At 35.7% G+C, this 16,187-nt stretch overlaps 3 protein-coding genes across 3 annotated transcripts in view; all 3 read left to right on the forward strand.

Moving 5' to 3' along the window:
- The window catches only part of LOC131017211 (uncharacterized), a 47,248-nt gene that overhangs the window by 18,768 nt on the left and 12,293 nt on the right, over positions 1-16,187 (forward strand). The gene's annotated exons all lie outside the window — the stretch shown is intronic.
- On the forward strand, positions 1,508-4,051 carry LOC131017212 (uncharacterized). Its single transcript, XM_057945950.1, has 6 exons — positions 1,508-1,787; positions 1,871-1,945; positions 2,902-2,990; positions 3,244-3,328; positions 3,550-3,631; positions 3,994-4,051. Exons 1-6 carry the CDS (start codon positions 1,617-1,619, stop codon positions 4,026-4,028), a joined length of 537 nt encoding a protein of 178 aa, XP_057801933.1. The 5' UTR covers positions 1,508-1,616; the 3' UTR covers positions 4,029-4,051.
- LOC131017205 (F-box protein At3g07870-like) lies at positions 5,866-7,138 on the forward strand. The gene is made up of 2 exons (XM_057945941.1): positions 5,866-6,006; positions 6,106-7,138. Exons 1-2 carry the CDS (start codon positions 5,909-5,911, stop codon positions 6,890-6,892), a joined length of 885 nt encoding a protein of 294 aa, XP_057801924.1. The 5' UTR covers positions 5,866-5,908; the 3' UTR covers positions 6,893-7,138.

The raw sequence follows: 16,187 nt of genomic DNA on the forward strand, positions 1-16,187 counted from the left end.
CTGAGTTCCAGCGCTCGCTGGTTTCTTGGCCGCGGGCGCTGGAACTCAGCGCTCGCTTAAAACTTCATGGATTTCAATTCTCGTGGTTCTTGGCCGGATTTCGTCGTGTGTATTTTTTGGATGAAATCCATGAAAGTCATTCTGGATTTTAAGTCAATGGAATAACGAATACACCTAGATTTGTATGGATTTTAAAAAGTCTTGAACGAATACACCCAGATTTATATGGACTTTTAAAAGTCTTGAACGAATACACCCAGATTTCTGCAGACTTTTAAAAGTCTTGAACGAATACACCCAGACTTTTAAAATCCATAGAAATCCATCAAATTCCACAACGAATACACCCCCCTTAGATAGATCAAACTTGACTATTGCATGGAATATTTCACCACAGTCACGGCTCCAACACTCGTTATACTCTCCGGGGGGGGGGGGGGTCGATGACATTTTGCCTTTGCCCAGAGGTTACTTGTAGACAAAACTCCCTAGTTAACTAGTGATCAGTTAATTAACCAAGTTGCCCAAATTGTATTTTAATCAAATCTAGTGTATCGAGAATATACGCATGTAGTTATTTTGCCCAAATTAGATCTCTCGAGTTAAGTGCTCATGCTTAGACCATCTCGCCCAAATCAGAATATAAAATTAGCTAGACATAAAGTAAAGAACAAATGCAAAAGACATAATGAAAAACATAAAGGCAAAGTAGTGAATTGATATTGCTTAAAGTAAATAAGTACTTACGGCCAAAAGTGTCGTTCCAAACATAAGCAAAAATAAAACTAACTACACCCACTGCCTGGGCAAAGCTTAAACTTCAGCAAAATAAAATCCTTGCGCAGCAACCAGTCTCTGAATGGATTGCTCTCCAAGGAGCCCTTCAAGTATTAATCGAGGCGATTAGGGCTAGAGAAGGCTAAGTCCATGATGTTGCGGCTGGATCCAAAATCCTAGAGATGCGACCAAATCTTCAGACCTAATTTTGTCGAGATTTCTTTCCTTATATGGACGGAGTGCTGGTTTGACCCTGTCGGCCTCTTCTTTGTCGCTGCCACCTTCTGCCCATATCAAGCCTCCACACTGAGTTCCTACCTCGCCCGTCTGCTGCGCTACTTTGATCTTCCTTTCTTATCCTTCTCCTCTATGCCTGTTGGATCCCACGTGGTACTTATAGGCAAAGGACTGATTTGCCCGACTTGTTGCTTTCCTCACACAACTCGTGGTTGCTACGGCCAAACAATATTTTATCGCCATTCTTTTTATGTCTATATTTCAATTTTGTATTGGGATTTCTCTGATTTTTTTTTTCTAGTACAATTATAATTATTTTTATTATTTTTTTAAAATAAAGAGCTATTGTGAGAAAATTGAAAACTTTGTTTAAAATTGGTCGAGAAAAATATATCCATGTGGGCCACATCAACAAAATCTGGCCCAAATTCCTCTTAAAGAAATTTCTAGTAAACCAAAGAAAAGCCCAAACAAAATAAACGAATACAGAAACAAAGAGCGGCAAATCTGCTGCTTCTCTGAGGTCTTCTCCGTTTGCGCCACCGCCACCTGCAAAGAGGAATTCCGTCTCTCTCTCTCTAACTCTTAAGGAATAGAATACAATGAAGGAGAGAGAAGAAGAGAATTTCGTGACGCCGGGTGATATACTGGGAAAAGCTCTAGAGCTGAAACCTGGCTACGGCGCTTACTTCTCGTCCCACGATAAAGCCATATACGCCTCTCTCACTGGATTCCGCTCTCTCACTCCTGCCCCTCCCGACTCCGACGACCCGGTAATCAAATGCCATAATTTTTTATTGGATTGAATATTCAATTTTTTTTTTGGGGAATTTATTTGTGGATTTTTGTTTGTTAGAGGGCGACGGTGGAGGTGAAGGGTCACAAGGCACACGGTCCGGTGCCGGAGCCCGGAGTTGTTGTTACTGCAAGAGTAAGATTTTTCAATCTGCTGATTTATTTTTATTTATTTTTTTGTTATGGAAGTTTAGTCGAATATTAGAAAGACTGATTTTGGTTTGTTTATGAGCTGAGTTAGAGCTTAATTTAGCTAACATTTTGAAGTCTTAGGGCTTATAGATGTTCTAACGGTATATAAGATGTAATTTCTCAAGAGCTTATAACTTGTTAAAATGTTTGCATGATTGACCTCTAGAGATAGAATTGTGAGTTATAGAGATGAAATCGGAAGGATATATATTGAAAATAAAAAATCGCAGTAGGATTATTTTGTAAAATGATTGTTGCTTATAAGGTTATGAAAAAATTAATTGGGGTTGAAGAACATATTTTTGTGGAGCTTATTTTGTCAAACACTTCTCAAAAGCTTATAAGTTGTTTTAAGGAGCTTATAAGCTCAGCCATGCACCTCCTTAGTAGCCTCTTCAAATATAATCAACTTTGTATTCCTTCAAAATTGAATTATTTCTTCTAAAAATGTAATGTGCATACTATTATCTAGTTGATAGTCTTATATTTACAAGCTAACGAACGAGCCGAATGATGTCAAGCTTAATTTCGAGTTGCGTATTTTAGCTTGGCTCATTTCGAGTTGATAGTCTTATATTTGAGTTTATTTGTTTTTGCTTATGCCAATACTGCTGAAATGATTAGGATGCCTGGTGCACAACTTGCTTGTTTTTTGGAATTTGAGTTTTTAAGGGGAATCTAGTGGAGATTTAGATGGCAATTTTGTGAGATATGGTAGGGAAGTTGGATTTTGCATGGTTCTATTCTATATGCATTCCACGAGTTTATAGGCTGAATCCATTTGTAAAGCGCTTTGGTTTTAGAAAGCGATCATAGTTAAGAAGAGGTTGCTGATTGCAAGTTGTGCAACCTTGAGACGGTTCTGATTATGCTTATGTTTATTCTTTATCCTTGTGACAGGTTACAAAGGTGATGGCTAAAATGGCTTCCGCAGATATAGTATGTGTAGGGCCCAAGTCCGTACGAGAAAAATTCACGGGCATCACTAGGTATGTGAAAAATTCACGGGCATCATTAGGTATGTGAAATAACTTTTACTCTTTTAGGCATTGTTGGCTTTTCTCTCGACTAATTGTGATTGAGACCACAGTTAATGCACATGATATCTTCATTGCGATTTTTTCACTTTCCAATTACCGGCATTGCTTTTATTTTGAGTGCTGTGAATGACGAGTACCTTGTCTTGGAATCACTGATAGAAGTCCAAGGGTGTTTGTCACTAATTTTTTGAACATATGACAGGCAGCAAGATGTCAGAGCGACGGAGATTGACAAAGTAGAAATGCACTCCTCTTTCCGTCCTGGCGACATAGTCAAAGCTTTAGTTGTATCCTCCATACCTGACCAACATATTTGTCTTTCGATAAATGTTGACACTTTTATATGCAAAACCTTGATTAGATAAAATCTACACGTATTACTCTCTGTTTTTCTCGATCCCAATGTTTGAAATGGTTTAAAATTCAGTCTACCAATTGAGTTGATACTCACTGATTTTATTATTCGACATCATTGTTCTGTTATCCTTAATGTTTCTCCCCTGAAAAGCTGTCCCTTGGTGATGCTCGAGCTTATTATTTGTCGACTGCAAAAAATGAACTTGGTGTTGTTTCAGCAGAAAGAGTTGCAGGTACGAACTTCTCTCTCTGTTTATGCTATTGAAACTTGCTCACTTGGCTACCTTTGCAGCTACGTGTTTCATCAATTAATAATTGTGGATGACTTCCAATTATTAAGTATAATTTACTTTTCTTCGTATAATATCACCAGCCTTTGTCATTATAGCCTCTCTAAGGAACATATAGACGGGAGGCTGAAATTGTTCTTTTCGTCTCAACTTGCTTTCAATGCAAAAAGAAGCTTATGTTGTTTATTATTTTGATTACTAATCACCTCGTTCTTGGTTTTCCATTTAGTTCAAATCTTCCATTTCTCGTGCTCGTTTAAGCATCTTTTTTTTGGCCTTAGATCATGCATTTTAAACTTGTGTAGGTGCAACAATGGTTCCTAGATGCAGTGCCCTCTAACAGGTCAAACTGAGCATAGAAAACTGAGCATCTGAAAATAGGATCCCAAATTGGGAAATTGGTGGATGGGCTTTGGTGATAGCACCTTAGTGGGCTACTGGCCCACCGAAGTCCGAATTCTTTTTCTAGTTTACTAAGATTTGTAGAATTGGTGCTATTTCCAATTCCGACCATGTTTTTGCTCGTTTCGATTTTCAAGTTTTGTATGTGTTTGTGGGGAAGGAAGTGTATTAGATAAGCATAAAACAGGTAAGGAAATAGTTATATTTTATTTGGAAAAAGGTAATTATTAATCGTATAAAGTGTGGTTTTGTATTTCTTTACTTGGTGTGATCGGTTTCTACTTTCGGATAAGTTCATTTGTTGGCAAGACTTAACATGCCCTACTATTTTATATGGGGGTTTGTTTTTAGTTTGATGGATTAGACAAGATATATAGTTTTATAGACAAAACTTAATTTTATAATGCGTTGTTTGGCTAAGCTTATAAGCTCCAATATCTTATAAAATATTTGAAGAATTTATAATAGGATTATTAGCGTCTAAATACACAAACTTTGGGGATAGTTTGGTTTTGCACGTGAACTTTGAAAGGTGTAAGAAAATACATGAACTTTATTGTTGTAGTAATTTTGCCACAAATTTAATTTTTACACAAATTAAAGCTTATGTGTGGCAAGTCAAAATATCGACGTTTACTCATTGGACGTTTTAAAAAATAGCATCGTATAAGACACTCTAAAGGATATTGTATAAGATATCTCTAAACCTCTAAATCGTAGGATTTTTATAGAGTTTGAACATCTAGAAATTGAATTTTTGATAAAATTGCTACAATATTAAAGTTCATGCATTTTTTTACACATTTCAAAGTTCATATACAAAACCAAACTACTCCCAAAATTGGTGTATTTAGGCGCTAATAACCTTTTATAATATATAGTTTCTCATTCGCTTATAAGTTGTCTAAATGTTTGGATAATTGAGCTTATAAACTAAATAGAGAAAATCCTTATTAGAGAGAAAATCGAAGAGAGATGAACTTAGTAGGGTAACAAATCATAGTTGTATAGTTTTTGTAAACTGATTATTGCATACTCCTTTTGTCCACAATATCGTTTCCACTTTTACTATTTTGGTCTGTCCACAATATCATTTCCACTTCCATTTATAATAGTAAGGTCTACAAACTCCACTCGCAACAATAGTGAGACCCAAGCTCCACTCACAACAATATTCAATACTATCAACATACTATTCGCTACTTTCTTAAAACTCGTGTCGTCCACAAAGTGGAAACGATATTGTGGACGAAGGGAGTATAATATTATGAAAAAATATGTTAGGATATAGAAATTTATGCTTTTGAGAATTTTGTAAGTTGTTGAAACTTATTTTTATAACTAAAGTTGTTTAGAAGCTTATTTTGTCAAACAATTTGAAGGCCTTATAAACTGTTTTAAAAAGCTTATAAGCTCGACCAAACACCTCTTAGACTCGAAACAATGTCGCTTATATAATAAGTCTGGCCTTATAAGTTTTGGTATCCCTTTATAACAAAATCAATTTCGAACTAATTCAATCTTGAGCAATCTCAGGTCATTTAATTATGATAATGAGATGTAGTTTTTTTTTTTTTTTTTGGGTTGGGGGAATTAGACCATGAGATGTAGTTGATAAAACAGTGATTTATAGTTTATCTTTTAGTTATAAATTATAAATATGAGTATTAAACTAGTAAAATATGGATTTACATTGAAATAATGGTTGATAATATCTAACCCGTGTGAAATAAAACTCTATTCCAATTATAACTCTGCAACCAAAAACCCTTTATCTTAAATACCTCGAACCCTCGAAAGCCACTGCCGCCGCCAGCTATGGAGATCCCAAACACTCGCCGAGATCTCGATCTCCCCCAAGAACTCACCGAAGAAATACTGTCAAGACTTGCGGTGAAATCTCTCCTGAGATTCAGGTGCGTTTCGAGGTCATGGCGCTCTTTGATTGACAGCAAACGATTCATCAAAACCCACCTCCAAAATGCATCTAGAAACACTGCTTTTTCCCATCACAGGCTCATTAATATGGAGTCCGTCCGTATAGTGGGGTGCTGTAATGGGCTGGTCTGCTGCTGCATTGATCTCAGGAGAGGGCGTTTCTTATTATGGAATCCTGCCACCAGAATCTCCATGGAATTACCACAATTGGTATTAGAGAATAGAGACTGGCCCTCGTCCATATCCGGATTCGGTTGGGATGAATCGAGCGGTGCATACAAGGTGTTTGTGGTTTTGCGTAGCAGTAGAAAGTTTATGGGTAGAGTTTATAGTTCAAACACAAATTCATGGAAAACAGTCGAGTTTTTTGATATCGGTTTGATACATAGTAAGGCGCATTTTGTGAGTGGAAAGCTTCATTGGCTTCACATTAAGAATACAGATGAGACGGATAATTATGAAATTGCTACATTTGATTTGAAGAAGGAGGAGCTTGGAGTGATGAAGCTTCCACGTGGCGCAGAATCAGTGCGCTTGGGCGTGAACGAGGGTCACCTTACCATGATATTAGAAAAGAAGAGAACAGACTTTGATGTGTGGGTAATGAAGCAGGATTGTTGGGTGAAAGTGAGGGATGGTGTTGTTTATGAGCCTTGTGAAGTTCTTCCATCCGTAGCCCCATTTTACGCAGTCGACGAGGCGGAGATTCGGCAAGTTCATGGGTCGGATTTTAAGCTCTACGATCAAGCACGAGATGATGTGCATTTGCAGATGAAGAAAATTAGAGATTCCTTGCAAACGCATCTCTACATCGAAAGTTTAGTCTCTCCGGTCCCCGACAAGAATCTGTGCCGAGCGATTTGATTGCAGGTTACTCTCTTCATAAAAAGATAAATAAAATTCTATCAGAATAGTTTGAAGTAGTAGGCTTTGTAGGAAGAAAATATTCGAAAGAATCTTTAGTCTTTAATTTCTTATATATTTCATTGGGCAGTTTACTTTGGCAGCTGATACTTTTTTAGATTGATGAAGAAAAAGAATTCTTATGAGTGTATTTCTTTTTAGTTCATATTAACCTCATTTATCCCAAGAAAAAAATTATGTCACGATTAAGATCGGAATTCGTTAAGTAAGGCAATATCAACTAGCAATATTTGATAATTGTGCTCTAGTTCTATTTACTTTCTACGATATGGCGCATATATAAGACTAGAAATTCATTCTGCACCGCATAGGACGCCGTGTTTCTATAATTGCTCCGTGAATTATGGAAATGACACTATCATGTTATATAAATGACACTAGTTTGTTTTACAAATGACACTATCGTTTTATATAAATAACACTATTATCAAATTTTTAAAAAAATACTATTATGTTCTACAAATGATACTATATGAAAATGATATTAATACTATTATAAAGAACACTTTCATGTTGTACAAAGAACACTAATAATACTGAAGTGCTTAACAAAAATGTCAGTTGCTTTAATCGACAACAGCTTTGTCGTCTCCAACCCTTTCACACTCTCGTTCAGACACAGAAGCATCCCAGCTGCCGGAAAACACGTTTCCATATGGACCATATCCTGTCGATCGAGGGAGTAACGAGGGACAAGGGGCGAAGCCGACTGCTTAATTGGGGCTGCCGCTGCTCGTCGGTCAAGTAGAAGGGTTGGCGGCCATGGCGGTGGTACTGTAGCCTGCTGTCGCTCGACCGGGAGAGAGAGACACAGAAGGCAACAATGCTGCTGTGGTCATGGCCGCCCATAACTTTTTAATGATTCAGCCGAAAGCAGGGGCAGAGACCGTAGAGTTTTAGTGATTCTTTTTTTTTTTAAGCGGGTTGCGGATATAAGAATCTGGGCATGGTACAACCCGGGTGTATGGTACACTCGAGTGTAGTAGGTCTAAGATTTTTTGCTCCAGATCCAAATTCGGAAATTATAGGAATAAAACCCAAATTCGGTCTAGATCCAACAGGTCCATCTTTTATAAGGTCTAGATCCTAAAAAAAGGATGCGGAGGTACACTCGAGTGTAGTAGGTCTAAGATTTTTTGCTCCAGATCCAAATTCGGAAATTATAGGAATAACTTAGATCCGGTCCAGATCCAAGAGGTCCATCTTTTGAGTTTAAAATTATTTAAGGCCATTATCTTAGGGCTATTTGCAAAACTAGGCCACTATTTTTCGGAATTGCAAAAATAGGCCAATTATTTTAGTTTTTGGCATTTTTAGGCCACATTTGAGCTCAATTCAGCATTTATAGGCCACTTTTTGGGGTCAAAATGTAGCCCAAAGTAGCCTGATTGGGTACATATGTGACCTAAAAATACCAAAAACTAAAATAATAGGCCTATTTTTGCAAGTTCGAAAAATAGTGGCCTATTTTTACAAATAGCCCTAAGATAATGACCTTAAATAATTTTAAACTCTCCATCTTTTATAAGGTCTAGATCCTAAAAAAAGGATTTGGATCCGCAGATCTGAACCGGGTCCAAAATCCATTGCCATCCCTAGGTTCACGTCCTTCAAGAGGGAAATGTCTAAATATACAACTACAAATTCCAAACTAAAAAATAGAATTTAAATAGAAATAAATTGTAGAGTTTCGCAACAACATAAAACCTACCTTAAATACGGAATAACTAGTCCCAATGATGAATTACTAATAAAAAGAAATTGTGACCAATAATTAATTAAAAGTTAAATACTGAAAAAAATTAATGTTATTACAAAAATTAATTGAATATTAGTAAACCCTTATTAGTAATTAACAAACAAACCGAATCACTCTCTAATTCTGAAACCCTCGAAATAAATACAAAAACCAAAACCCTCGCCACTTCAAATACAAAAACCTAAATCCCTAAAAAATATATCGAAGCTTGGGTATGGAGATCAGAAAAAGTAGTCGAAAATCTCTCCATCTTCCTGAAGAAACCATTGAAGAAATACTATCCAGACTTGCGGTGAATTCACTTTTGAAGTTCAGGTGCGTTTCGAAATCATGGGGCTCTTTAATTGATAGCGAACGTTTCATCAAAACCCATCATCAAAATTCAATTAAAAACCCATCTTTCCCCCAACAAAGGCTCATTTTAAAGAACTATGTGTTTGATTATTTTAATGATTGGCCTGTGCAATGTTCTCTGCTGTCGGTTATGAGTGAGCCAGCTAATCCTACCTCTTTATCTCCTTTAGCTGCTCCAACGAATATTGGTACATTATTGATGCGATTTCTAATTGTGGGGTGCTATAATGGGCTGCTCTGCATTCTCGAAAAACCAAGTGAAATTCACTTGTGGAATCCATCCACAGGAATCTCCAAGAAACTGCCAGAAATTTCTAATGTCGGATCTGTTGGTGATTTTGGATTCGGTTGGGTTGAATCGAGTGGTGAGTACAAGGTGTTTGTGAGTGTGCTTGATAATTACCAGTTGAAGCGGGCCGGTAAACTTTATAGTTCAAAGACAAAATCATGGAAAACAATAGAGCACTGCAAGGATTTATGTACATATCGTTGCGAAGAGGGTGTGTTTGCAGGTGGGAAGCTTTACTGGACGAATTATAAAGGATATAAAGAAGTTATTATTTTCTTAGACTTGAAGAGTGAGGTGTTTGGAAGGACTGAGCTTCCCATTGATCAAGAGTATCGCGCTCAAAAGTTATTGGGTGTGCTTGGTGGTTGCCTTTGCGCGCTACATTTTAATCATTATTATTGTGGAACAGTCGTTCAAGTTTGGGTTATGAAGGAGTCTTGGGAGAAAGTGGTGACTCTTTCTCATCTTCTTGAGCTTCTTCAACCAGCACCATTGGTGGAGGGTCCAAACGGTGAGATTTTGGTAAATTGTGTATCCACTTTGTTGGTTTTTGATCGCCATGATAATGTGTTCCGTTGTCCCAAGGTTTGTTGCGATTACCGTTCAACTCATGTCTATGTTGAAAGTTTAGTCTCGCCAGAAGATTTATGAAAGATGGAAATAAAGTATGGTATTGTAGCCTTTTTTGAGAATTGAAGCTTTTCTGCTTTCTCTCCATATATATAGTTTATAGAACTTGTGTTCACATCTTGGACTGAATAATTCAATGTCTCTATAAAAAAAAAAAAAAAACATAGTGGTTATTCTCTTATCTGATGTGATTATTTCTCGATCTAGTCTGAATTGTCATATCAATTAACAAGGAGTCTATAATGGCTTTTATTGATGATCAAACTGAGTTTAATTTCATATGAGTTGCTTTAATTTCTAGCTAGAAATTTTAGGTTTACGTTTCCTATAGAATATTTCCCTAAAAGTTTAATTCTTTCAAGTGTTGAGAATGAAGTGAGAATAAAAATTGGGTTATGGTTAATTTCTCAAGCCTCTTTTGCATTTTTCATTACTTTTGGCATTTGACTATGAATTGAGCAACTTAGCTGTTTGATTTATATACATGCATCTCCCACATAGTATACTTCTCTTGATATAATTATGCAATTGCTAGCTAGATGGTAGATTGTTGATTGTTGAGAGCATTGACTACGTACGTATGCACTATTCGATGAGAGCAATTAGAATAAATTAATAACATAATTTTTGCTAAAAGACATAGTAATTTAAATCAATTGCTTCTCGTACCGATATCTGTATTCATATCATTGAATTGGCTTAAACTGATAATCGTAATCTATATGATCATAATGGTCTACATTTAGTGGACTTAACTAAATGTAAAAAGGGTGGGATGTTTTTGTTTTGGTCTGTTCCTCCTCGTTATAAGTTTGATTTTAAATTCGTTTTCGTCCACGAATTCATATTGAGACGAGCTTTAATTCTTCTTCAGACCATTCAACTCAATTCTGACTTTATTTTCATCTATTGATTATTCAATTTGAGCAAAAAATCCTGAGCCAATAAAATTAGCCCAAAAGCTCAAATTAATTAACTCTTAAGTGAACGAGACCAATATATAAACCAACATCACACCTAAACACCCACAAAAACTCATTACAAAATAAGGTTAAACAATAAGTATTAGGAAAATACTGATACATGCCACGATGGAATTAGCAGACTCATACTAAAGTCAATTATCAGTGGAATCCTCAGAGTTATTCTCATTGTCGCGGATTGAAACTCCTGTTTAAGGAAGCCACATGGAAAGTAAACAAGTACAACCGCATTAAATGCCACGATATGAAGATCGTCCTCCTAAAGACAAAAGTTTCTTCTTTTGTGCTACATACGCCTGGAGTACCATACTCCCACTGACGAAAGGACACAAATATTTTCGGATTAGGAGTAACGAAGCTCGAAGCCTGAGCCCAGATTCATATATTGTCTCACAATGGCAAATTTCTGAAGATCAATCTCCTTCAACGAATCTATTCAAGACGCTACCTATAAATAGAGCTCAACGGATCAACTTCAATCTTCACCGATCAAACGCATAAGCTGAACCTCTGCCAAAATCGCAACTCAGCAAACTCATTGCATTCTAAAGTTTGAATCGAAGAAGAGAATACCCAAAACTCAACAATTAGTTCACTTATTACTTACATTCTCTTATTTCCTCAGGCAAATTTCTTGTAAACCCTAAGCCTAAGCTCCGATTACTGAGAGTCTGTTCTCAGTAATCTAGTTGGTAATTCGAACCCCCTTTCAAAAGAGATAAAAGAGAGCTTGAGAGTGAGTTCGAGATAATTGTCTGAACTCTAGGTTGTTTAGTACTCGTAAACTAGACAGTCGGTTTCTTCGCACTTGCAAGCTAAGAAGGTGAAATCCAACCCAGTGTGTTGGTACTGAAAAAAGTTCTTTTCAGTTCATGGTTTGTTGTGCACCCGCAAGCACAAGCTAGGTTTGCTGTGCACCTGTAAGCACAAACACAAACTAGGTTTGCTGTAGACCCGTAAGTACAAGCGGAGAGATTGTCAGTTTAATCAACTGACCATGGACTTATTTTCTGAACCACGTAAAAGTTCCTTGTGTTCTTTTTTGCTTTCAATTTTTCTATTTCGTATTCGTGCACAAACCCTACTGAAACTAAAAAGTGATAACTTAAATGATGGACCATTAAATTAAAGTTGATAATCTGATTCACTAAAGATTTTTACATTAAATCGCTTCAGCGCAAGTGTAATCAGTCTAACTGATAAATCTTCGGATAATCAGTAAGATTACTTACACTTCTCTAATTTCGAAAACTAATAAGACTGAAACCCTATCTGAACTTTAGTATATTGACCAGTCTCAAATACTGAAGTTACCTTTACTAACTCATTATCAGTATCAGTCTTTACCCGCTCTTTAACTGATCTTATTCTTTCACTACACTTCAGTTTCAGTTAGAAATTGATTCCAGTTTTCAAAAGTAAAAATAGCTTACTGGTGTATTTTCCCTCCCCATACACCAATTCAGTAGCACCCTGGGACCCAACAAGTGAAAATAAGGAACATGAGAAAATATTACACCGTATTCAGAGAAAAATTTTATATCGTAGTTAACATGTGAAAAATGATGAAAAAAATAGTGAAAATATATACTCCATTTTCTCTCATTTTCCATCAGGGTGCGTTTAGTTTGATGGAAAATGAGAGAAAAAGTACATTCTCACTCATTTTCACTATTTTCACATGTTTATTATGAAGGAAAATTTTCTTCGGATTGGATGGAATATTTTTTCGGGCAGCTTCTTTTCACTCATTTTTTCTCAAACGTTGGATAATATTATCCTAGGGAAAGAGTGTGAAAATATATTCCAACATTTTCTCATCTTTTCATATCTAGTAAATATGTGACAAAAAAACGAAGAAAAAAAAAATATTTTCTCACTTTTTTTATCCATTATTGTCCAATGAAAATTTTACACACCCAAAAAAGCCGAAGTCTAGGTGTAGTTTCTGTCAAATCCAAGGATATATAAAATCTCACTGCTCAAAGTGGAAAAAAGCTAATGAAATGTCAACCATCGAGAAGCAACATACTCCATTCGTCCCCCAAATAATTTTCTAGTAGAGAACTGTTTTTAAAGAAAAGTTGTTAAATGTATTGATAGTGGAGAAAAAAAATGTTATAATTAATATTGAAAGTGGTGAAAATGTGTTGTAATTAGTATTGAGAATGGTGAATGGTTGCAAAATATAAAATATAGTGTGTTTGCTTTTTATCCCTCTAAATGGAGGGATAACAAAATTTATGCCTTTAAATATTTGCTTTTTTATCCCATATTTTATACAAATACCATTTTTTCTTCTATATTTTCACTTCAATGACCATTTTTGGTGTGATAATATTATCCCTCTTTAAAGTGAAAATAAGGAAGAAAAAATAATGTTTGTGTAAAATATAAAATAAAAAAAGAAACATTTAAAGATATAAATTTTTATTATCCCTCGATTTAAAGGGATAAAAAGCAAACACACCACATTTATAATCACTCGAAAAAATATATATCTATGAGGCCCACGTTAACAAAATCTGGCCCAAATTGTAGAGTTTCGCAACAACATAAAACCTACCTTAATTACGGAATAACTAGTCCCAATAATGAATTACTAATAAAAAGAAATTGTGACCAATAATTAATTAAAAGTTAAATACTGAAAAAATTAATGTTATTACAAAAATTAATTGAATATTAGTAAACCCTAATTAGTAATTAACAAACAAACCGAATCACTCTCTAATTCTGAAACCCTCGAAATAAATACGCCACTTCAAATACAAACAAAAACCTAAATCCCTAAAAAAATATATCGAAGCTTGGGTATGGAGATCAGAAAAAGTAGTCGAAAATCTCTCCATCTTCCTGAAGAAACCATTGAAGAAATACTATCCAGACTTGCGGTGAATTCACTTTTGAAGTTCAGGTGCGTTTCGAAATCATGGGGCTCTTTAATTGATAGCGAACGTTTCATCAAAACCCATCATCAAAATTCAATTAAAAACCCATCTTTCCCCCAACAAAGGCTCATTTTAAAGAACTATGTGTTTGATTATTTTAATGATTGGCCTGTGCAATGTTCTCTGCTGTCGGTTATGAGTGAGCCAGCAAATCCTACCTCTTTATCTCCTTTAGCTGCTCCAACGAATATTGGTACATTATTGATGCGATTTCTAATTGTGGGGTGCTATAATGGGCTGCTCTGCATTCTCGAAAAACCAAGTGAAATTCACTTGTGGAATCCATCCACAGGAATCTCCAAGAAACTGCCAGAAATTTCTAATGTCGGATCTGTTGGTGATTTTGGATTCGGTTGGGTTGAATCGAGTGGTGAGTACAAGGTGTTTGTGAGTGTGCTTGATAATTACCAGTTGAAGCGGGCCGGTAAACTTTATAGTTCAAAGACAAAATCATGGAAAACAATAGAGCACTGCAAGGATTTATGTACATATCGTTGCGAAGAGGGTGTGTTTGCAGGTGGGAAGCTTTACTGGACGAATTATAAAGGATATAAAGAAGTTATTATTTTCTTAGACTTGAAGAGTGAGGTGTTTGGAAGGACTGAGCTTCCCATTGATCAAGAGTATCGCGCTCAAAAGTTATTGGGTGTGCTTGGTGGTTGCCTTTGCGCGCTACATTTTAATCATTATTATTGTGGAACAGTCGTTCAAGTTTGGGTTATGAAGGAGTCTTGGGAGAAAGTGGTGACTCTTTCTCATCTTCTTGAGCTTCTTCAACCAGCACCATTGGTGGAGGGTCCAAACGGTGAGATTTTGGTAAATTGTGTATCCACTTTGTTGGTTTTTGATCGCCATGATAATGTGTTCCGTTGTCCCAAGGTTTGTTGCGATTACCGTTCAACTCATGTCTATGTTGAAAGTTTAGTCTCGCCAGAAGATTTATGAAAGATGGAAATAAAGTCTGGTATTGTAGCCTTTTTTGAGAATTGAAGCTTTTCTGCTTTCTCTCCATATATATAGTTTATAGAACTTGTGTTCACATCTTGGACTGAATAATTCAATGTCTCTATAAAAAAAAAAAAACATAGTGGTTATTCTCTTATCTGATGTGATTATTTCTCGATCTAGTCTGAATTGTCATATCAATTAACAAGGAGTCTATAATGGCTTTTATTGATGATCAAACTGAGTTTAATTTCATATGAGTTGCTTTAATTTCTAGCTAGAAATTTTAGGTTTACGTTTCCTATAGAATATTTCCCTAAAAGTTTAATTCTTTCAAGTATTGAGAATGAAGTGAGAATAAAAATTGGGTTATGGTTAATTTCTCAAGCCTCTTTTGCATTTTTCATTACTTTTGGCATTTGACTATGAATTGAGCAACTTAGCTGTTTGATTTATATACATGCACCTCCCACATAGTATACTTCTCTTGATATAATTATGCAATTGCTAGCTAGATGGTAGATTGTTGATTGTTGAGAGCACTGACAACGTATGCACTATTCGATGAGAGCAATTAGAATAAATTAATAACATATTTTTTGCTAAAAGACATAGTAATTTAAATCAATTGCTTCTCGTACCAATCGATATCTGTATTCATATCACTGAATTGACTTAAACTGATAATCTTAATCTATATGATCATAATGGTCTACATTTAGTGGACTTAATTAACTAAATGTAAAAGGTGTGGGATGTTTTTGTTTTTGTCTGTTCCTCTTCGTTATAAGTTTGATTTTAAATTCGTTTTCGTCCACGAATTCATATCGAGACAAGCTTTAATTCTTCTTCAGATCATTCAACTCAATTCTGACTTTATTTTTATCCATTGATTAATCAATTTGAGCAAAAAATCCTGAGCCAATAAAATTAGCACAAAAGCTCAAATTAATTAACTCTTGAGTGAACGAGACCAATATATAAACCAACATCACATCTAAACACCCATAAAAACTCATTACAAAATAAGGTTAAACAGTCAGTATTAGGAAAATACTAATACATGCCACGATGGAATTAGCGGACTGATACTAAAGCCAATTATCAGTGGAATCCTCAGAATTATTCTCATTGTCGCGGACTGAAACTCTTAAATCCTCAGAGTTATTCTCATTGTCGCGGACTGAAACTCTAGTTTAAGGAAGCCACATGGAAAGTAAACAAGTACAACCGCATTAAATGCCAAGATATAAAGATCGTCCTCCTAAAGACAAAAGTTTTTTCTTTTGTGCTACATACGCCTGGAGCACCATACTCCCACGGA

Source organism: Salvia miltiorrhiza, chromosome 3, assembly GCF_028751815.1.
Source record: "Salvia miltiorrhiza cultivar Shanhuang (shh) chromosome 3, IMPLAD_Smil_shh, whole genome shotgun sequence".
In the NCBI taxonomy this organism is placed as follows: domain Eukaryota; kingdom Viridiplantae; phylum Streptophyta; class Magnoliopsida; order Lamiales; family Lamiaceae; genus Salvia; species Salvia miltiorrhiza.

Coding starts and splice junctions, on each gene's coding strand:
- LOC131017212 (XM_057945950.1), top strand. CDS start 1,617: ATGAAGGAGAGAGAAGAAGAGAATTTCGTGACGCCGGGTGATATACTG. Junction 2,991..3,243: donor AAATTCACGGGCATCACTAG/GTATGTGAAAAA, acceptor AACATATGACAG/GCAGCAAGATGTCAGAGCGA. Junction 3,329..3,549: donor ACATAGTCAAAGCTTTAGTT/GTATCCTCCATA, acceptor TCCCCTGAAAAG/CTGTCCCTTGGTGATGCTCG.
- LOC131017205 (XM_057945941.1), top strand. CDS start 5,909: ATGGAGATCCCAAACACTCGCCGAGATCTCGATCTCCCCCAAGAACTC. Junction 6,007..6,105: donor AAATCTCTCCTGAGATTCAG/GTGCGTTTCGAG, acceptor TTCCCATCACAG/GCTCATTAATATGGAGTCCG.